The 23,117-nt window shown below is 47.6% G+C and overlaps 2 protein-coding genes across 2 annotated transcripts; both read right to left on the reverse strand.

The window, feature by feature from the left end:
• Window positions 1-828: 828 nt before the first annotated feature.
• On the reverse strand, window positions 829-11,532 carry LOC135830523 (protein zwilch homolog; the record flags this gene model as incomplete). Its single annotated transcript, XM_065342769.1, is given in 14 exon segments — window positions 829-940; window positions 1,349-1,380; window positions 1,796-1,904; window positions 2,464-2,535; window positions 2,816-2,941; window positions 3,613-3,678; window positions 4,056-4,180; window positions 5,560-5,652; window positions 6,295-6,404; window positions 6,644-6,732; window positions 6,929-7,075; window positions 7,637-7,744; window positions 7,996-8,032; window positions 11,245-11,532. Coding segments are annotated over 14 exon segments (1,300 nt in total), but the record flags the coding sequence as incomplete, so codon positions are not given.
• A 6,402-nt stretch (window positions 11,533-17,934) lies between these two features.
• On the reverse strand, window positions 17,935-22,754 carry LOC135830524 (large ribosomal subunit protein eL18B-like). The gene is made up of 6 exons (XM_065342770.1): window positions 22,661-22,754; window positions 22,498-22,581; window positions 22,309-22,416; window positions 21,945-22,167; window positions 19,089-19,158; window positions 17,935-18,056 (listed from the first exon to the last, which is right to left on the reverse strand). Exons 1-6 carry the CDS (start codon window positions 22,661-22,663, stop codon window positions 17,981-17,983), a joined length of 564 nt encoding a protein of 187 aa, XP_065198842.1. The 5' UTR covers window positions 22,664-22,754; the 3' UTR covers window positions 17,935-17,980.
• Window positions 22,755-23,117: the final 363 nt, after the last annotated feature.

Consider the following 23,117-nt stretch of genomic DNA (forward strand, 5'->3'; position numbering starts at 1 on the left):
GAATACTTGTACATACATACATACACAACAGCTAGAGAGTTGGGCATGGCATTCCGGCGGACTTTCAAACCGGGTTTTGATTTTGAATGTACACGTTCCACCACTGAAAGATGGGGATGCACTTTGTACAAAACTGGTATCTGAAACCGCCAGCAATTGTGGCTTATCAGCTTGGCTTCACCTCGGTTTTCAGAAAGAATGGGTAACAAGGAAGCAAGCTATAGCATGTGATGGCAGACCTGACTTAAAGCAGGCGGATGAATCTGCTATACTTTCTGTAAAACGCCTTGTACGCTGTTGGCTAGTACGTTCTATTGTACCAATGCAAGTCTTAGAGGCTGGTGCTAAAAACTGACTACGAGCAAAAAACAATCATAATGTGCGCGAGCGCACGTACGCACGTACGCACACACACGCACGAGTGCTAGGGTTGGGCAGGGACTGGGCAACATACCATTGGCTGGATCTCCTGCTTGAACAGACAGCGTGACACTTGCAGCAGACAGCGAGACACATCCTTGATGCTGACAGCATCTGTGTGTGCAGAACATAGGACCAGACCAGCACATAAAGAATTCCTAAAACCATCCAAACTGAAATCAAAACTCGAGAAAGTAGACAATAAACAGGAGCTGGTGGGTAACTCAATCTCGAAGAAGCAGAGAACCTTTGCCACAAGCTCACACATTTCAGTATCCTAAACACTCCTTAGCCTGCTGTCATATGCCCAGTACAAAGTACATGTAACAAAATGCTGGGTTGTTGTTTAGCCGTTGCACGCCGAGACGGTGACACAGAATTTTGTGCATATCTCCCACAGCCACTGACCTTTAGCGAGCAGCCAGAACAGCTGTGTGAAGTCCAGATCCTGTCTCAGCGGTAGCATGTGACTGCTGATTGCGTCCAGGTCCGCTTGCCGGCCTTCGTCCGGACGCCATTGCTGCAGGCACAGTGTGCGGTAGGAGACAGAGAAACGACACAGGCATAGCTGAGAAGAAGCAGACATGTGGCACGAGAGTTCCAGAGTAAGTAGTAGTAATCTGCACCAGGCTATACAAGCGTACGCAGCATTCTAGTTTATCCATACAACGTAACAGGTTTTTAAACAACTACACCGGATGCCTTGATACTCGCGGATGGTGACATTACTACAATGAAGCGCCAGCCTGACTGACACAAATGCTTTACCACATAGCACGACATGCACCCACACCCACACTCTCTCTCTCTCTCTCTCACACACACACACACACATATACATACACACACACACACACACTCTCTCTCACATACACACACACACTCTCTCTCTCTCTCTCACACACACACACACACTGCAGAAACTCACCATCAGGTCCTCGGCTGTGCAGGTTTGCACCTCTGAGAGAGGGCAGAGACAAGAAGCAATATATGTACATGCACATGTGCCTCAAGTCTTCTCACAATGTAGCCAATCTTTCTCTCTTATTCAGTTCAGACAGGCATTACAGATGAATGTTTCAGGGCTGCTAACCATACCCCACCCACAAACACACACTGTACTGTACTGTACTTGCTCATGCCAAAATTGGTCACGTGGGTCTCCCCGGGAGAGGAGAAAGAGACTCAAAAGGAATCTTGGAAAGATGACTCAATTGACTCTCTCTCTCTCTCTCTCTCTCTCTCTCTCTCTCTCTCTCTCTCTCTCTCTCTCTCTCTCTCTCTCTCTCTCTCCCTCTCTCTCCCTCTCTCTCTCACACACACACATACACCCACCCACACCCACATGCACCCATAGACACATGCACAGACTTACTTTGCAGAAACGCTGTCGTGCGGTCCACGGCTGTCTCAGCGGCCGAGTCACCTTGCCGCCACTCGACCCTGGCAGAGCTGTCCTCCAAGCCAAACAACTGCACCCATGCCTGCGAAGGACACACACATGCACAGATAACTTAGAAAGGCGAGTGCATTACTAGAGACAGTATCTAGTGGCTTCACATCTTGGTCATGCGATTGCATTTGCGCAGACAGTGTACATAATGGTATGCGGACAGAGGAACCAACATGGCTGACACCATGTGACCCACTGATGCAGGGATCGACTGGAGTTGGCACAACTATGCACGACCCGTACGGCCATGGCACGTGGTAAAGGCGTGACAGCTCTATACATACTGCAGGGGGGGGGGGGGGGCATGGCCATGGCCATAATACTACAGTTAGAAGGGAGTCCATTCAAATAGCACATCGATTTGTGTACTTCAAGTACATGATTGTAAACTCTTCAATTAATTATTTATTCAATCTCAGCTAGCTGCTTCAACTTAGTTAGGTCTTCTCAGCGGAGCAGAAGAGTTCTTGACACGGACGCAAGGCCGCCTAAACACTTCCCGTGTGGGGTAGCTGACACTGCACACAGGTAGCGGAACAAGCATTTAAAGCAAGACCATCACAGCATGCATGGCTGCTGCCCGCACCAACCTCAAGCTGATTGAGCTCCCGTAGAAGGCGGGCGGCCGGTGATCTCAAATCCTTGCTCACGGCACGAACAAGCTGCAGAAGTACACACAGCACACACACAGTCAGAGGAGGAAAGGAAAGAAAACTCTATAAAATTGGTAACGGTACCATTCGGCTGTTCAACAATGCAACAAACTCTCCTCCATGCGCTCTCAGCTGACACATTGCTACCCTTGGTAGCCATTACACAGACAGAAAATTCCAAACAAAGAAGGGGTTACGGGTAGAAAAGAAAAACACACAATATTGCATCACGAGACCAATGGAAAATCGCCACGCTTCACACAGGGTGTGCCGGACCCTGAAGCCTTACCACACAACATGACGCTGCCGATGTTGGATAGCACAGGACGGTGGAGGAGCGTTCCCAGCTGTAGCGTACCACAAGCAGACTGCCGCCGAGATCCGCCTCGTCCAGCATCGATGTGTCCATGGACATCTAAACAGTGGGCAAGTGGACACACGGGTAGGAAATTGGACAGTTACATAGGGCAGTCCAATGCCATGCACTTCACAGTTCACAGTTCACAGTTCACAGACACACACACACACACACACAAACCAATGAGCATTGATTCTGGGAAAAAGGCAAGAAGCCTATGCCATGCATAGAACCACACCATCATACCACACACATATCTCTCTTACACGAGCGGTGCGGGACCGGGCGCTTCCCATGACTTGGAAATGACTGTAACTCTGAATTTATTTTTCATTGCTATCAGGTTCGGCCTCATTTTCTCTGTGCTGCGCTGATGAGTCCACCAAGGACGAAACAGTTCTGTCCGAAGAGATTGAGTAACTCTGAATCACATACGTTCCAATGGGGAAGGGCAAGAGATGTGGGATGTGACGTCACTATTTCCAGAAAAAGGGCAACCAAATTCACGGTTCGCATCAGACTCGGCTAGAGGCCAAGTTTTCCGCATCCGTAGGAACGCCACCACCCTTCAAGGAAAAAGGGTAAGGAGTAGTAATATTTCCACTAGAACTAACGCACCGGGTGCCGGGTACTAGTAGACAGAGGTGCTCGTAACTTCTTGGAGGTCCGGGTAAGAGAGATATGAGTGTATTGACTAGCTAGCACTGTCAGTAATCTGCAGACCCTACCTCCGATGTGGAGTTAGATAGACTGCCGATGATCTCGTACTCGGCTGTGAACAGGCCACATCGCTCCTGATGAGACAGCAGCAAACCAAACAGACATACACTCAAATAGATAACAGCACAATACAATTGGACCGCTGGTAAATCACCATCAGCTATGCAGCATAGTGCAACAATCACGGCTCGCGTAGAGACTCGATTAGACCGAGTTTTCTGCATCCTTAGGAACGCCACAACTCTTAAGGATCAAGGTGCAGATGCAGCTCCTAAAGCGGTGGGAGACGAGTAGATCAGACCCAGCACCAAAGAGGCCAAAGACCGAAAATCCCATCCGCTGCGTCCATGACTGCATAGTGCAAGATTGCCATGCACAGTGACTGGTAAGGGGAAAACAGGTTTCACTGATTTCCCTCAGCACTACAATCCCCACCACTGCACTACTGTACCTGCATATCAAGGCCACCATCAACGTCTAGCGGGACACAACCGTGCGAAAGCAACTTGTGCAGCGAGGGCAAAGCGTAGAACGACGTCGGACTGTCGAGCAACGATGACGGGCGCAGAATTGTGCCTATAGGCAATAGAGAGAACATACAGGACACGCACTCAGACTCAGACATGCCCATCGCGGAAGCGATGATAGCAAACAGCTATAGACTATGAAATTGTGCTGGGATTACACTATTCAACAACGTTGCTTGCAAGGCTGATGAATAGACCGCCATAAATTTCAGTCTGGTCTACACCACACAGCTGATTGAAGTGGCATTTTCTGGCCAGTGAAAAATGAAAAATAGAATACACGCGCGCACACACACGCACACACACACGCGCGCACACACACACACACCTGTCCTGTTGAGCCACTGCCATGAAGGTTACGTGGGCCCCGGAGGAGCAGCTGAGAGAGAGGAGCACACAGCCCTGTGACGATCCAGGTGATGCGGTAAGCGAAATCGGCGGGAGCAGGCGCAAACACATGTGAAACCCTGACGGTCCTGAACGGTCGGACGATTACAAGTTCGTGAGCAGCGATGACGGGTGCGGCCACGTGTAGACGCAAAGCAGCGGTCACAAGCCTGGCAGTGAGCGACGCAGCACAGCGGAGAAGCAGGCAGCGGCAGGGGCGCACCGACTGCTGACTGGGGGTAAGTACACTTGTGCCTTGCCAGACCTCCACGGGACTTCAGCCAACGGCCACATTCTCCACACTGGCATGCACCTTTCTGCTCCGCAACCGGCTTCGCAAGCTCAACCTTACACTTGTGGCGTGCGCGATCACTGAGGCGTGCAAACTGTCGGTCGCAGGTGTAGCAGGTGACGGGAGGGGGGCGATGCTGGGCATCTACCGGTGCTGAGTACGCCGAGCGCCAGGTGGAACGCGACTCGCATTCAGCTCGCCATTCCCCCTCGAGGCCGCGAGAACGAAGGTCAGACATAATACAATCCTTCCAGCGCCGACGAGGGCCATGAGCTGGGCGACGTGACGGAAGCGAGCCAAAGAGAACTTGCTTCGGCAGCCGGTGGTCCTCCATCCGAGCAACATGCCCGAGCCATTCAAGGCGGCGGTGCTCCACCTTCGTGCGGATGGTGTCGGGATCACCCCACCTCACGCGTAGTTGGTGATTGGTGATGTGGTCATCCCAGCATTCTTGGCGAGACACTCCCATGATCGAGGGGACGCATCGGTGGTGGAAGACAGAGAGCCGCACACACACACACACACACACACACACACACACACACACACACCTGTCCTGTCACACACACACACACACACACACACACGCGCAAGCACGCACACAATCAACTCGTGTCAGACTAGATGAATCAATTCCTGGTTTTAACTTAAGTTCACAAACACCGGTGGCAGCGGAGAAGTTGCGTTTACGATACATGCGTCAATAGCAACCTGTTTGAAAAGTTCTTCTCCTGTGCAAGCTCACCTACCGAGAAAGCGACAAGACAGTAGCTGGGGCACGACAGATGGAGGTGGTGAGGAGTCACTTTGCTCTGTATCGCCAGCCTTCAGCTTACACTGGCCTGCAACAACAACATAAACAACATCAAAGTCAACGACGGCAGCAGCAACAGAATTGACAAGATGCACCCCAAGAGTCTACACTAAACGGGACGGGACAGTGGAACCTTACAACCCCCCTCCGGAACATGCATATACCTGTCCTGTATTGGAAACTGTCCTGATCGTCTAGTGCATGGTGTCATCAACTAGGCCGCACACACAACTACAGTCCTGCTCAATGAAATCCAGCCGCGTCACTCAAGTTTGCGCCTTGCACCATTTCGCAGCCCAGTGTTCGCAAGTCTAGGGCTGCGCAACGCCCGGCGAGTAGTGAGTACTTGAGTGACGCGGTGACTGGATTTCATTGAGCAGTGCCGTACATTGCATGCGGCCAACCCCACGTCCCGTGTGCATGGACAGAACTGGTCACATCGTGAAAGTGTGACACAACTCTGAAAAGGAGTTCATGCCACGACAGCAACGCATCTGGAGTTGCGCCGTCTCGTCCAGGGAGTTACACAGAATAACCTCGGCAGCAGGGCAAAGTACTCGTGGAAGTTTTTGCCCTCTTGGCAGACACGTGAGAAATTGAAGAGAAAGCAACCAGAGCCCGTGCCTAGCACTGCGGGGCACCGCTACCATTCAAACACGCCTGCACTTACCAGCTAGCCACAGAAGCTGTGTGGGCTTGGATGGGCTACACAACACCCACAGCGGCGGGAGAGCTTCATTGCCAGGCCGCAGAGTGCTGGAATATTCTGACATCAAATACCTGAGCATACGAACACGGCCAAGATGCTGGTCAGAAATATCTTAGAGATGCTGGGCAAACGAAAAAAAGTTCAAAAAAACCAGTTCAAAGAAGAGATAGCGATTGGAGTGCCGGTATTCAAACGGGGTTTTCATTCACGACACGCATAACGCCAGTGCCAAAATAAAACACCAGTTCAACATGCAAAGCTGACACTGCCGCTTGTGTCGCACATGCTGCACAAACCATCTGTACCCTACCGTGCGTCGTCAGCTGTCAACGGTGACAGTGCCGCACTGCTCAATGGCGTTGATACATGCACACGCTGATCTGACTGCTTCGCAGCATGCTGGAAAACGACAGCGGATGCGAGAGACAAACAGAAAGATGTAAAGGGTTGCCCCGGGTACAAGTCGCACATTACATTATTTCATAAAGAGGAAAAAGTAGAGTTTCTTGGTGACCAGATACCTGGCTTCGTCATCACCAGAAAGAGGATCAACAGAAATCAGGTAAACGGTTCATCCTAGCTGACAACCACTTACCCACAGCTCTGGCATACACTGCAACCGATCGCCGTCCTTTGCAGCAGCAGCAGCAGCACTACCACCACCACCACACTGGACAATGGTCACAGGAGATTGCAAGCCAGCAACTTGATGACGCTCCGGCCTGTCCGTGTCCTCGCCGTCCTGATCAAACAACAGCAGAAGCAGACGCAGGCATACAATTATGTACAGCGTGAGCAAAACTTACAGCCTACACCACCAGTCATCGCATCAATTTCATAAACTGGAGCCACAGCAGCCGGTTCAACTAAGGATAATTTCCCCAAAAGAGCAGTGAAAACAGTCGACACAGTTGAACCTCTCTTATCCGAGCGCATCCGGGCCGATTCCCCGAAGCTGGGTGCCCGCATATCAGAATCGTACGCAAATAAAAAAAACACGACCCTCGTGGTACTTCTTTCTTTTCAGTTGGGCTCGCTAAATCAAGATGCAGGGCGGCCGGGAGCAATTTTTAATTGGTCCGGTCATACCGTGGTCTTTCTTGAATTCATTATTCCGAGGCACATTCAACAGTAGCTGATGAATATGAGCTTCCATGAGGTGAATAAATCTGCTAACCTCCACAAAAGGGAAGATATCATATACAATGCACCACAAAACACACACACACACATACGCACACGTACACACGTACACACGCACACTCACACACGTACACACGCACACTCACACACACACACATACCGTTGGCACGTAGGAAGAGGCCAGTACGTAGCCACGAGTTGTAGGCGCAGCAATAGCCGACAACGGAGGGGCCACGTTCGGTGGAACAAACTGTAAGAGAAATTCCTCCTGAATGAGAAAAGGGGCACAAAAGACAAGAAATCGTGAATAGAAGGCAGAGATCATGACTGCCATCATCTTTGTAAAAACAAAACAAGGAAAACAACCACCACCACCACCATCACCACCACCACCACCACCACCACCACCACCACACCACCACAACAACAACAACAACCGGACCGGTATCGTGCGCACATGTGTGAAATCAACTCATTAAAAATAGCTCTTTGTGCAAATTATAATCAAGCACGCCATACCTGGTAGGTGCAGTGTTTGGTGATGGTACATGATGACCTGAAAGAGAAACGCCAAACAAAGTAAAATAAAGTCCACCGTTAGCCTCAATGTAGCACACACATACACAATACTAAGGGGCCATGCGGCATTATCGATAATTTTCATGGAATGAAACAGTTTAGCTACAATCCCCCTCCCTCAGACATGCTCGCCGGGAAGAGGAGAAGTCTGAGGAACCGCCGAAAAAGAAATCGTCAAAACTCCCGTACGCCTAAGAAGGACACCTCAACTAAGCCGAGTGCTGAAGCGCCGGCGGTCGTCCCCACCACACTGGACAAATAATCGCTGGACCAAACCGGTTTACGCTCTGAAGGCGGTTATGGTGAGGAGTAGAGGCTGGTACCAAAACCGCAGGGTAGTCTCATATCTTGAGGTTTTTCTTTGGTCGAGAACCTGGCGTCCTGTATAAGCCTACGACACGTAGCACGAGGCAACTGGGCATATATCCAGAACCAACGAGTAGTGTTACTCACAAGAGGGCACGCTGGTTCGGGATATAAACATTCGGCAGTTGAAACTGACATACAGGGGTAGGATCCTAGAGTGACGCTTGTTCAGCGGCATGAACGGTTATAGGCGTAAAACACATTTTACACGGTGTCATCACCGGTAGTATACCAGGAGCTGCAGTATGAACCTCATGGTCATGCAGTTACAGGAGTAAAGTGGTCGCTTGCAACACTTTCTCTCTCGCAGACACAGAGTGTGCAGTATGCTGTCTCTTAGTAATTACAGGGCTATAAGTATATAATATTACCTGAAGCCGAAGTGAATATGGGCGAATATTCACTAGTATACAAACCGAGGCGAAGCTGAGGTTTGTATAACTAGTGAATATTCGCCCATATTCACGAGGCTGAAGGTAATATTAGACTTATACCTCTCCATATTCACCCTATCGTCCCTAAAGCCCAACAAACGAGTCACGTTGGTCATACATGTACGTGTACGCAGAGTCGTTGTTGCTTCAGTATCGTAAACCGACTGGCGTGTTCTTGCATGAATCGGAGAGCGGCGTGTTCAGAATCTTGTTCAATCGATCGTGTACATGTACTGGTGCATGTGGCATGGGAGGTGATGACCTTGGAGAACATGCTCGCGCCAATCACCAAGGAGAACACACTCGTGCTTGACGGGAGCCAATCATCGTCCGTTTCGATGCGAAGACTTGACCAATCCGCGATCATCGCGCCAATTCGGGAGTCGGTTTATAAGCAGCGAGCCAAGCGATTCTACCCTCGCTTCTTTTCTTTTCAAGCAGCGCTTCGGAGCTGTTTTGTGCCCTAGGAAAATTCAACGCTAACATCCGTGAACAGGGCTGTTCTGAGTACAAACGAAATTCCTGGCTTGCAGCTTGATCCGCAAATATCGGGCCATTGACATGTTGAGCGTCCAAAACCTTGTTTGCTCGCTGGAACGCTCCGTCTGTGAAGATGCTCACTGTTGGTTGATGACTTGTCAGCACCTGGTCACATGCGGATCCAGCGGCAATGGCAAGCAAGGAATTACGTTTGTACTCAGAAAAGTCTTGTTTACGGAAGTTAGCGTAGAAATTTTCTAGGGCACTCGACAGCTCCGGTGCGCTGACTGAAGAGGAATCAAGCGCAGCACCGAGTACTGCTCTCTTTACAGTAAGTATCGAAAAGTGGTGAATATAAGCGGTGAATATTCAGCAATATTCACCACTTATGTAGATGGCCAATTGTATGTGGGTGAATATGGAATGAGGTATACAGTCGTCCCTCTCTAATCCTGCACCCTCGATAAACCAGCACGATTTTCAGTAGCCAAAATGTCCTCTTCATGCACATTGCAGCAGTCAGTCAGATTTGTTAATCCAGCACCCTCCCTAATCCAGCAGATTTCCCTTGTCACAAATGGTGCCGGATTATAGAGGGACCACTGTAATACAGTATATTCATGAGAGGATACACGGGCTGCCGGGAACACCAGCATGCAATATGTGTGAGAAATGTGGAACACAGTACCGAACTAGGACAATGTGTCAGGAGGTACGGAAGGGACCAGGTCACAAGTCTCTAGAGATAGGCGCAGGGTTCACTCAGCGGAAATGCCGAGTGTCCCAGATATCCAAAGCTGGAAGGAATTGAAATAATCAGTGTTCCTGGTATGGACCCGGGTTAAGACATCAGTGGCTGGGACCTCCCGATGAATACTCGGAACTGGGAAACACAGGACTAAGGAACGTGTCAGGAGGTACGGAAGGGACCACATGGCAGCCTTAGACTTAAGTTAGAGTCAGGTCACTCTGGTCGGGCCTGGGAGGCGTCGTGTACGAGTGCACCAGACTAGGAGAGAAAACACTCTGGTCGAGGCTGGGAGGCGTCTTGTACGGGTGTCTAAACACGTTGGAGAGAGGCCACTCCGGCCGTGCCTGGGAGGCGTTGTGTACGAGTGCAAGGCCGTCACAGCCGGGGCGGCCGGGGCCGCCCCACTTTTTCGGCCGTTTTTTTTTTTTTTTTTGAGCACATTACAACAAAGCACAATGATCACATGCAGCTTAGCGCAAACGTGACAAATCCTTGTCCCCGATCTTGGTTTGTTGCAGAAAAAAGGCTTTCATTGCAGTTACACTGAAATAGCACCAAATGCCTGGAAATGCTTGCAATTGGCTTCAATTCTTGAATTTTTTCCCGGGGGAGGGTAAAGTTTGTCCCCGATCGTAGCGTCTTCTTCGTTTGTTGCAGAATCAAAAAGACTTTCATTGTAGTTACCGTACACTGAAATGGCACCAAATACCCGGAAATGCTTGCAATTGGCTTCAATTTTTTCCCGGGGGACGACCCCCGGACCCCCCTTCCATGGCCACCCCACCTCCAAAGTCGGTGCGACGGGCCTGGAGTGTACTAGACATCCAAGGGGGGAGGGAATTGCACGGGTTCAGGCGCGCCATGGTGCGTTTGAAAACGAATCGACGTAACTTGTTCTGAATGCCAATGACGTGACGGTACTTGTCTTTCACCATACAACTCTATCAGCATCTTGAACCATGCTTACCAAACTCGGGTAACTAACTACATGTACGTCTCGAGCAATAGCAACTTGGGGCACATCACACTACGTTCACAGGATGCGAAAGGTTGTTTCCTCCTTGTTTGTTATGTACAGCAGCCCCTTCAGAAGCCACATGTTGGTGAGAGACATTGGGAAGCACATTATATAATTGTATTGTACATGTTTGTACTCACGTGTCTATGTCAGCGGCCAAGCATCGCATGCTGTCTATCAACGATGGCTGCGATTGACACCTCAGCGACGACATACTTGGAAGGTCGATTTGAAAACGAGAAACCCGGAGATACTAGCTTCGCTGGCATCAACACAACCCAGATTGCTGGCAAAAGCCAAAACAACGGATTATTGAACTGTAACTAATTACTTGACTTGACCAGTTCAAGAGCCCAGTGCCAGCATGATAGAGATCCAGCTACAGCTGCAGCGTGTAACAAACAGGGTATTTTACGACTCGACTCCAGTGTTGAGTGTATTGTTAATCATGTTGTTGTGTGTTGACAAGTCGAAATGTCGCGCTTTTTTTACAATCATTCTTTTCTAATAATTTTCGATCGTGCAAAATCATGCAAAATAGCCGTCGCCTTGGAAATGTGATGACGCTTACGCAACGCTGCAGCTGGTACGCCGTGTTAAAAAAAAGTGACCTTGTGTGTATTTTCGTTTATTTTAGTACGGTAATTGTTTTGAAAACTTGTCTTCCTTTCAGATCTGCGATCTGACCGACTTGAGAATCCAAGGATTGAGTTCGTCGTGTTTACTACTTGTGTGTGTGTAAGTTGTAGTGACAAGCCATGGCAAGTCCAGCTGGAAGAGGTGGTAAAGGCCGAGGAAGAGGTGTCGTTCAGCTTCGTCAGCCCAATGATGCTCCTTGTGAAGGTGAATTGAGAAAACCGAGCAGAGATCGACCTCCAGAAGAGAAGCCTTTGCCACCCAGCTTGAAAAGTCTAGTGCAGTCCGCCGTTGGAGAGGTTCTTCTGAATGAGAAGAAGGCTGAACAGGTAGCATCAAAGTTTAATGAGACCGTCACTAGTATGGAGGATGTGCAGCATTTGGCTGACCGGATTCTTGAGCTGTGCGACTCCGAGAGAGCACGAGCTCTCGCCATACTCTGTTCTGGATTTGCGCAGAACTGGCAAAGCCAAGCGCTAGTAGCAGCTAATCCCAAAATGGCGCAATTCAGAAGCCAGCTCCTGAAAGCATTCGGAATCCGGTACGAGCAGAGAACGCAAATGAAAACAGAGTCTCTGGCGGGGTTTCTGGGCTTTATCTCTTTCCTCGGGTATCTGTACTGCAAGCTTCGCATCAGTGATGCACCTCCGAGCTTTCTTGCTGAACCCGTGGCTCAGTGCCTCCGGGAATCTCTGTCGACGAAAACTGAAGTGGAGTGTTTCCTAGAGCTCGTCGAGGAGGTTGGCCCAATCATGTCTAAGCATTCAAAGTCCGTGATGGATAAATTGTGCTCGTTTTGCCGCGAGCAACTACTTCGGGATCCTTGTCCGCCGTTCAAGCGGTTTGCTCTGCTTTTAGTTATTGAACAGCATGCATCTCAATGGAAAATGGATGACGAGGTCAGGAGCCAGCTGGATTCATTGATGAGTTCTGTATTCGCATGACAGGATCTAGGAGCAGACAAGTAGCTGCTAGACAGCGATAGAGCAAGAGAGCAGGAGGAGTGAGAGTATGTGTGTGTGTGTGTGTGTGTGTGTTTGTACGTGTGTGCCCGTGCATTAGGTTCTTTTGGACTAATCACCTTCATAGTATCCACTGCTGTGCAGTTGGCTCTTGTATTCATGTTCGCTGAGCTAAAAGTATCAAGCTTGATCCGCTGCTTGAAGCTAAGCTACACAGGTTTCTAATTTCTTGGTGATGACTCCTCGTCCACAACTGCTGGTTGGATGGTTTTCTGCATTTGTTTTGGCTTTTCATGGCTTGCTAATCTGTAGTAATTCCAACTTTACATACCCGCTTGACTTATCTTCTTTTTTCATGGACACAAACGCTGAAAAATATTGAAACTGTCCTAGTATTTAGTACATGCCTACATGGTCATTGACCGTGTCACCCATTTCTGTAGGCAATTCTGCTTGTCTTGATTATAAAAGGTGGAAAATGCTCACGAATTCCCCTTACCACTTCGGTGATACCGTGATTTGGCTCTTGGCTACGGTACAACGGGGTGTCCCATGATGTGTGATGATCAGTATAAAATGTAAACTTTGCCACGTGAGAGAAGTGTAACATCGACTCAGCATCGTGAAGTCGTACAACCCCCTGACGTTGCGTAGATGCAGAGTTGCAAGCAGGCACGCTCTAATAATTATTGGTTTGACTCCGACAATGAGAAAATTAATGACGTTCTGTGTTCGAGCAAGAGTATTAGTAACAACTGCTGTCCACTCTGGAATTCCCTACCATGCATACATGTACACTGTTCGATCATTTCACGGATTTCTTTGTCAGAATAAGCGGAATCCCATTCCCAGGCGAAGGCGGAATGTCTAATTCCCAGGGCAAAATTTACTCAATTGCTGTACGCTTTCTTGACCCCATGCTTGTCTGCGGCGTGTATGCTACAGCATGATTTGCACCAGGGTGTTATAATTATACACATGCAACTCCCTGATCTTCACAAAGAGTTGCAAACAGTTTCTCTGTACTGGATACCACTACAAGTCTATGTCCAGGGAGTCGTCAAATGCGTTATTTGCAGACTCCCCGACTACCAGTATGTCTATGGTGGCTCAGCCATATACATACCGTACTTCCGCACATATAAGCGCATGTGCTTATGTCCGGATATAAGCGCACCCCTCAATTATAAGCGCATGTGCTTAGATGTGAACACTATTGGTGAAAAGGCGGGAGCAAAATACCGTAGAATCCCGCGTATAAGCCCATGCCCGCGCATAAGCCCAGGGAAAGTTCGAACATCACAAGGCTTCGTCGTACAAGCCCATGGGCCTAAATTGTACCGTGAGTCCATAAATTATGGACTCTTGGTCGTAATATGTACATGTACATGTATGATGATTGTACATGTACGTAGTACGAGTGTTTAGGGTTTTTTTTTGTTTTTTTGTACATTTCAACACAATCATCGGTTGTTTTTGTTTGCACAGTGGCTTTCAGCAATGTACTTCTCACTTCATTGGCACTTTTCAATAGCAAAATGTTGGTGTCGGCGTATAAGCCCATGCCCACGTATAAGCCCATGTTCTTATATGCCCACCGAAATGTCCTTGTGAAACAGATAAGCCCATGGGCTTATCCGCGGGATTCTACGGTATACCACTAAGTAGTGTGATGACACCATTGTTTAGGACACAGACAAACCTGTATTGCGCATATAAGTGCATGGGCTTCTGCTCGAACATGTTTACACAGCCAAAGATCTTTTTGCAGCAAATTTTCGCTTATAAGCACATGCGCTTATATGTGGGGAAGTACGGTATACATGTAGATTTCTAAATGAAAAAATATGAATAGCCCGTAGGCTAAAGGCTGATTCGCAATACAACTTTTTGCAACGCGACATGCGATTTGTAACAAGAAAGTGCCTGTCACGAGCTGTTGCATACAGTCGTAAGGTACTCTTATAGGCGATTCAGACTACGGCCAAATGTGACCACGTTTCTACGACTCAGATAGATTTGATCAGGGATTGTGCACAAAATTTTGAAACACGACTGCATCACCACGTTTACGTGATTTTGGCCGTAGTCTGAATCGCCTATTACCTGTCGCAGAAGTTTAAGAAAGTTCAACTTCCGTGACATGCAGACCGCGGCGTACATAAATGGAGCACAGTTTCTACCCTGGGTACACGGCTGCACGTGCATAGTACTACTAGTGCATAGGGATTCCACAAGCACCAGTGGTCACTGTGTGCTGCTTTGCATATTGTTTCACCGACTATTAGTTATAGGTTCTGCTATACATGAAACGTAGAGATGAAGTGTCCGGGTAAAGCTGTGTTCACAACTGGCGTATGTACGCGTGAAACCACGCGTTTGTGCGTCTTTTGCTGGCTTTTGGGGCGTCATGCGTACGGAAGCGCGCCGAATTGGAAATTCCAACCGGTTGTATTTTACAGAGCGTACCGGCATGCGTGCCAGTCACTTTGACTGGCGCGTGGCGGGGTCAAAACATTACCGTAAAAGTCCGTAAATAAGCACATACTTAAACTAAGGGTGCGTTCTTATACTAGTATTGTGTAGCTTTTCATAGAAGAAGAAAACAGAAGTCGAAGAAGCTGGTATAATCTAAGAACGGGTCTCGAAGAATTCGGATGTATTTTGCACATGCCAAGCAATATGAAGTGCCAAAGGGGCCGTGATCTTGAGTGCCACGAATGTTGTATGCACTGTGCGTTTGCGAAAAGGGAAATGCGTACACTCCTGAGCAACACTTGGCTTTTAGCCTAGTTCGCATGCGCTGATCTCAAACCGCGGGAATCTCCAAGTTTCAACCACCTCTGAAGCTTGGAGAGCTTTGGAGAGCCTCCTAAAATTCGGAGAGGCTATAAGAACAGCTCTCGAACTTTTCGGAGAGTCTCCAACTTTTCTGAGAGGATTTAAAAGAATGCACCTTAACTTTCGGACCTGACTTGTGTGTAGTGGAAGGTCATTTTCATGTACATGCTAAGCGCTGCATCTGTGAACCAGACCGCAAATTATTTCGGGCAGTATGTCTATTGGGCTGAACTGGACTTCAATAGACAGAGTCAAAGGTAGGCTTTCCCCAAATCGGCCGGCCGAAAAATTCGCCGAAAACGAGACTTGTAGAAAAATCGCTAAGCTTTTCGCCGATTTTGGAGGGTTCCTTTGAGAATCGCCAAAAATCTACCAAATGTTGCAAAGTGTGTTTACGAGCGAATGATGTTGCTGCAAGCATCACTGCTCGAGCTCTCTACTTCAGACTTGTACTTGTGCGTTGAGGTCGTGTCACTCGTGTCCTTTGACCCCCTCTCAAACAAACATCAGCCATTAGGAAGTCGTTACTAGTAACATACTACACTACAACGTACAGTTGTGGCCAAATCCATCTGGCAGAGCTGTATTTCCAATATCTCACCAGTTTTGAAGCCAATATGCCAACAATTCTTTTAGCCGATTTTCCGATATATTCCAATTTTGCAGCCGATTTCCGAACAATCAGCTGATTTTGCAGCCGAATCTGATGTATTTTTGAGCTTAGCGAAAAGCCGAATACTGTAGAACGGGTAATTTTAGCGAAGTAAAAACCCTAGCGAATCTAGCGATCGACTCATTTTCGCTAAGTTTCAAGTTTCTAATCCATTGAGACATTAGTAGTGCACTGGTGATCTGTGAGTAAAATCGCTGCAAATCGCTAAAATAAAACGTCGCTAACTGGTTGACAATGGGAAAACGCTAAAATTAACAGTCGCTAAAATTACCAGTTCTACAGTAGGCGAAAAACTTTGGGGAAAGCGTAGTCAAAGGGATGAAGGCGGTATTTATTTTGGCAGGTACTTATTTTATGGACTTTTACGGTAGTACTGTACTCGAAGGTAGTGAAAGCCTGAGCGCGCGTTTGGGCACTCATGAACCGCAAGCAACACGCGATTTGCGACAAGAAAGTGCCTGTCGTAGAAGTTGAATAAAGTTCGACTTTGCGACGTACACAAATGGCGTACAGCAGAGTGGCGCGTCCACGTCCAAGAACGTTGTTTCCAAGGGCGTTCTTATTTTTCAGCAATTATTTGGCTGCGTTCTTAGAACCAGTTCGCACTGGATTTTACGTATCCCAAAAGCTGTCCCCACATGCACCTGTCTCTTCTTCTGCCTCCCTACCCTAGTTGCTGCCGAAGCTGGCACTTCCCGTCATTAATATTATTATTTGCCATGGCGACCCCTGTAAGCCCAAATAGCTGGCAGGGCAGGGTTGGGCCTTTTTCTTTTACTTCACAGGTGTAGCATTTTATCAGTCATTACGTATGATTTATGCAGTGGCAGTACCAGGCGTGGGCCAACCCCTGGAATATAAAAATGGTGCCTACATTTCCGAAAAAACAACAACAGGATACCGCGATTTTCCGCGTAGTGCTGGGCTTTCATCCTCGTTTTGAGAGATTTTGCATACAACCCGCGTTATCCATGAGAGTGTGCAAGAAACTAGAATTATAGTACGTGATGTTGAAAATGTACTATAAAGTCGTACCGGTGCATGAGAGTGTACGACAAAGTTGTACACGTGCATGCTAAAGTTGTACAAATGGCAGATAACTCGTGCATAATGCTTTCGCTCGCATTATTTTAGGATTTTGTCGGCGTTATCATGGTTATTCTGTGGGGACATGTCAACAGGCAAAAGCTGCTGCCATGGCAAAGAGTGAATAATTTTCACACATTAAATTTGGTTCATTTTGGAATCTTTTTTTGATTTTTCAAATCTAACCATTTTTTAGGAAAACATCATTCCCGAGTTTTAATGTGGAGTACATGTACATGGCGCATGCAATGGCCCGACGTCATGGGAGCCTTCTTAGAATTTCAAGCTGGACATTCTTCAGAGCGCCTACCATAATCATGTGTGTGCCTCTTGGTGACATAGAATGTCTAGATAAAATTTTGTTCACATACAGTACTCGGTATTATAACTAGTATAAGCCAGGATTCCGACCTCGCTCTGAAGAATGTCCAGCTTGAAATTGGGTAAATGTACATGATCCAGTGCGAATCATTTCTAAGAACATGCTATGAGAATGCAGCCAGATTGCTGAAAATTAAGAACTTTCCAGGCTCAGCCCCTCTACTGAAGGACACACTACCATAATCTGGCCATGCGGATCACATGGGGGTTGAGCAGGTTCGGAGCAGACACGCACAAACACACAGAGAACGTGGTTTTTTGACGGGTTTAATTTGGCGACTGGTAAGAAATAGCGGATTACACTTTGTATCCACGGCTGGAGCGGCGACCACGGGCACGCTCGAACTTGCGTCCCTTTGCGCGGACGTAAGGCCTGAAAACAGCAACAAGGAACACACAGAAGATAAAGATATAAAACATTGAACCAATACATTGCACATGCAAAAATCCTCATCAGGGAAACTTCCTATACATTTCACTTAATCATTTCACATATGGACATTGAAAGGTATGAAAGCTAGACAAATCTGTACTAGTCCAACATTTTCAAAACACTGGACAAAAAAAATTTCCCAGCGAATATTATTATCGTAAAGTACCGTTGACCCGCCCCCTCTCTAATTCCCGCCCCCCTGTCGATTTTCTACTTGTGAAGCGACTTCGGCGTATACAACGAAATACGATGTTGAACCGACGCATGCACTGCCGTACACAATACGTGCCAATCCAGGATGAAAACGTGCAAAATTCAGCACATCCAGTCTGACCCTCCACGTTGTCGTACATCGTACTACACTTGACAGCCTTGATCTAATTCCGCCCCCTCCCGAAAACCTAGCTGGGAAGCGACATGGTGTGGGGAGTGGATCAACGGTATTTTACGGTATGTACAATTCTGTATAAGGAAACTTGTCTACACAACCAAATGAAATGAGTGAAAAGTTGTGACGGACTGAACATATACAAAAATAGATTCTACAGATCCCAGTTTTTGAACACTTGAATTCATATCAGTTAGTCCATAAACTGTGCACTGTAACACCAGACGCAAGTTCACAATCCCATGACGAAACCTAGCGCAAACCTCTTTGAAGGTAAAACAATTCGTACACAAGAAGGGTTTGTATTTGTTCTAAGTTGTTCTCCAGCATGCATACAACGTACAAATGATAATTAGTCAGGGGATACTATTATCTATTTTTTTATGTGGTCAAGAGTTCGGAAAATTGCCCTTACATGCTTTCAAGAAAAATGGACATGTATCCCGATGTGCAAGGATAGACTCGGATCAAGATGCGAGTACTATTTCTGGGGTCTATGCACAGAGTCTCAATTCATCGCTCAACCACAGCCACTCCAGGGTCGGCATTCACAAAAAAAAAGGAAAGAGAGGACAAAAACTTACTTGGAGTTGCTGTGGGGTACACCTGGGGCACGACCGAAATGACGGACAGCCTCACGGGCAGCACGGGGTCCTATAAAACACACAAAACAGCATTTATGCATGGTGAGTAAAAACTGCAATATAGAGGCACAAAGGTGCATAAACAAGAGTGCGCAACTCCACTTGGTGTGGCCCACGGCTAAAGTCACATTTCCTGGAGCATGAGTCACACCGTACAAGGCAAGCACTGCTAGTCTGTGGTCGCGTGAACATGACAGGGTTCTAAACTTCCATTAAGAGTATGGTGAATTTAATTTTCCTTTTGAAAGACACAAACTCATGATGAAGGCAGTCTTCCAGAGCATGCGGTGTGCATACTTTGTACGACATGAGGCACAGTGTCTGAAAATGGTAACACCAACAAAAAATTTGCCACGGACCACACCATTGACCAGCTAACTGCAGAGTTGCACACTCTTGTTCATGTCCTCTTGATGCAACGGATACAGACAGAATGCCAGTTGAACAAAAAAATTCAGCTGCACAAGCGAGCACCAGTGACAACCACCAGCCATACGACACGCGTGCACAGATATACATGCTACGGTGCACCTTTAAGGGGAATTTAAGGCAAAAATCAAAATTTCACCAGTTGTAGTCTTCGGGGTGCTGAGTCGAATGGTCTTGGTCCGAGAAAGCTGAGACGCTCCCTTCCTACTTGAATCCCAATCGAACTCGCGCACTTCCACCGAAACTGGGTGACTGCGCCCTACGAGATGGGGATTTGTATGCAAAATGTCACTAAAAGCGCCATTTCGTTCTTATAAAAGCATGGATGACCGCGATTGGCCCATATGTTGTACTCTTTTGGACGCTGAGTCGATTGGTTTTGGTCCGAAAAGGCTGCGATGCAGCGTTCCTCCTTTATTCCAAATCAAACATGGTTGAACAAGCGGTCACGTGCTCCTGCGTACGCTAGTCACCGTGCCTGCAGGGTACAACTTTACTAGCCTGTTTGACCTTTTTTGGGTGCAGTCCTGTCACTCGAGTTGAACCTTGGTGTGAAAGTTGTCGCCTGCTGGCGTGGTGACCAGGTGATTTGGGCATCCAGGAGCACGTGACCGCTTGTTCAACCATGTTCGATTGGGAATAAAGGAGGAACGCTGCATCGCAGCCTTTTCGGACCAAAACCAGTCGACTCTGCGTCCTAAAGACTACAACATATGGGCCAATCGCGGTCATCCGTGCTTTTATAAGAACGAAATGGCGCTTTTAGTGACATTTTGCATACAAATCCTCATCTCGTAGGGCGCAGTCACCCAGTTTCGGTGGAAGTGCGCGAGTTCGATTGGGATTCAAGTAGGAAGGGAGCGTCTCAGCTTTCTCGGACCAAGACCATTCGACTCAGCACCCCGAAGACTACAACTGGTGAAATTTTAATTTTTGCCGTAACTTCCCCCTTAACCCATTCAGCGCTACTGGGCCTTGCCTATGGTACTCTGCATATAAATGCTAAAAACAGGGCCAATAGCAAGTTCTAAAACTCCAGGGTTCTGGCAACTGGGGTCCTCAAATATTTTGGAAATGATTGCCAAGACTATCAACCACAGGGTGACAGAATCGATACAGTCCCCAAAATGAATAGCGCATCACAACAGGGGACGCAAGTTTGCTCAAATTGCGTGAAATTGCAGCTGAAACATCGCTGAAAAGAGAAGAAAAAAAAGACACGTAGTGTTTCCAAGCGGGATGCGTACCAACAACCTATCGTACAAGAGGCAGGATCATGATCCAACTGACTAACAGTGCTTTTACACACCAGAGATTGCCAGAAATCGCTAAAAATCCCATGACGTCTATAGACGTCATCCGCGCATGGGGGGCATTTTCAATGACGTCTATAGACGTCATCAGCGTTCAATTGGTTAATGAAATCCGAGCAATCGAGTCAAGTATGTGCTGGGTGCTGTGCAGACCTGCGAACACCGGGGGTATGAAATGGGATCATGGCGCAATGTTGAATCACATAATCGGATTTCATTGACCAGCATTGTACAAATAGTGCGATACAATTAGATATGCACGAGCACTCCTGTGGTTAGGACCCTGGGCACAGAAGACTTAGGAAAATTGCCAGTTTGGTGCATCCGGGAAATTGATCAGGGTAAGGGTCGACAGAACAAAAGTACTACTGTCACCAGTGCCAGGCCATAAATAATTGTGTCTGACCGCCTCCCTGAAACTAATAAATTAGCGTTGCAAATGAGCGGTAGCACGTGTTGTGTGTGAGCATTGCACAAAGCGAAATCTTGTAAAGATTGTCCTAGATTCCAATCGACATTAAGGTTCAAATACTGGCATGAACCAATGCCCCATGAGTAGTAAGGCAGAACACGTAATGTTGTGGGGTACGGTGCATCACTGATATGTTGGGTTGGGAATGAGTGCCATGTGAGCGCATGAGCATGCAAACATGTATAGAACTGATGTAATGTTTGTGGAGGATTGTGGCGATATACTGATACAGTCAACTTCGCTTATAACAACATCCGGCGGGGCATCAAAAAAGTGTCCTCGTTCGTGAAGTGTCGTTATACCCGAAGTATCATTATGTGTATTACAGTTGGAAGGAACTTTGCTCTGGGCATGGAAATTCTGTCGTTATTCGCGAATTGTCGTTATATTCGCAGTCGTTATTAGCGAAGTTGACTGTAGTTCCCTCATCAGGTCTCCAAAGGCAAATTCTTTACACATTACATTCCTGTACGAAGTTCCCATAAGCCATGCAGTGGTGTGGACGCCAAACTCAGCTTATAGTAAAACGTCTAGGAACTAAGTGCAAATTAAGATTAAGCGTTCGAAGGAACATGTCCATACCTTGCAGAATGACGGTGTTCTGGCCACGGGGTGCCTTGAGGGCGAGCTGATCGAAGGTCATGATCTCACCACCGTTCTTCAGGATTCTGGCACGAGCGCCCTCAGTGAGGCGCAGGGCACAGACCTTCAAGGCAGGAATATCCAGAATGCGGACATCGTTGGTGATGGTACCGACGATGACGGCAGTCTTGCCCTTGTTGGCTGGGTTCTTCATCTTCTTGACCTGCAGGTGCACATTGCCAAGCAGTACGCCCAGAAACTCGCACTACTTTTCTTAACATCAAAATTCACTTCCCATTATAATATTTTCATCTGGCCATTGACAATAATTATTTTTGAACAATTAACCAATGGATTTACTTACCAGACGAGCGATCGACATTGGTGGCCTGTTGATGCGGCTCATGAATAGGCGCTTCAGCACAACCTTGTTGAAGGAAGAGTCGGTCCTTCTTGCAAGGAAGCGGTACAGCTACAGAACAGGCAGCATGAACGCACATCCATGTTCACTGTGATGTCCATCCGTTAGTGGAAACTACTACACAATACCTACCTTCACGAGGAGCTTGATGTAGACATCCTCGGTGCGAGGCTCCTTGCGGGCCACGGTACGGGTCCTTTTCTTAATGTCGATGCCCTTTCAACCAACAAAAGTACAGAACAGCTACTAGATACGGCTCCATTGCTTCAGTTTTTCGGGAAGAAAGAAAGCTCACCATCTTTCCCAAACGCCGGCAACACGCAAAAGAAAGAAAGATTCGATTCTACACCATTTTGCGCATGCTCGGCACGCCATTCAAAAATGGCGACTCGAAAAACTTTGTGACTCTGCTCATGCAAACTCTGGATATGGAGGAAGAGTAGAAATAAAAGGATGGCATCTTCTATCTGGCCGGGTTCTTTCTTGCTTGTTGACCCTTTGTTCTTTACAAGACTAACGTAATGCTGCAGTGATTGAGTGTTGACGAGGAAGTTGTTGTAGTATTGCGGAATGGAGACTCAACGAGATCGGTTTTGAAAACATGTACCTGTATATTTCCGTTCCTGTCTTTTCCAAGCAAATCTACTTCGAAGTACATTGTGACTCTCATAGAGCGCCGTAAGAGGAGGTCGACGACTCTATCGGTGCCTGGTAGAAACTGGTACTTCTGGACTACATGCACCTGTGCTACC

Source organism: Sycon ciliatum, unplaced genomic scaffold, assembly GCF_964019385.1.
Source record: "Sycon ciliatum unplaced genomic scaffold, ocSycCili1.1 SCAFFOLD_803, whole genome shotgun sequence".
In the NCBI taxonomy this organism is placed as follows: Eukaryota; Metazoa; Porifera; class Calcarea; order Leucosolenida; family Sycettidae; genus Sycon; species Sycon ciliatum.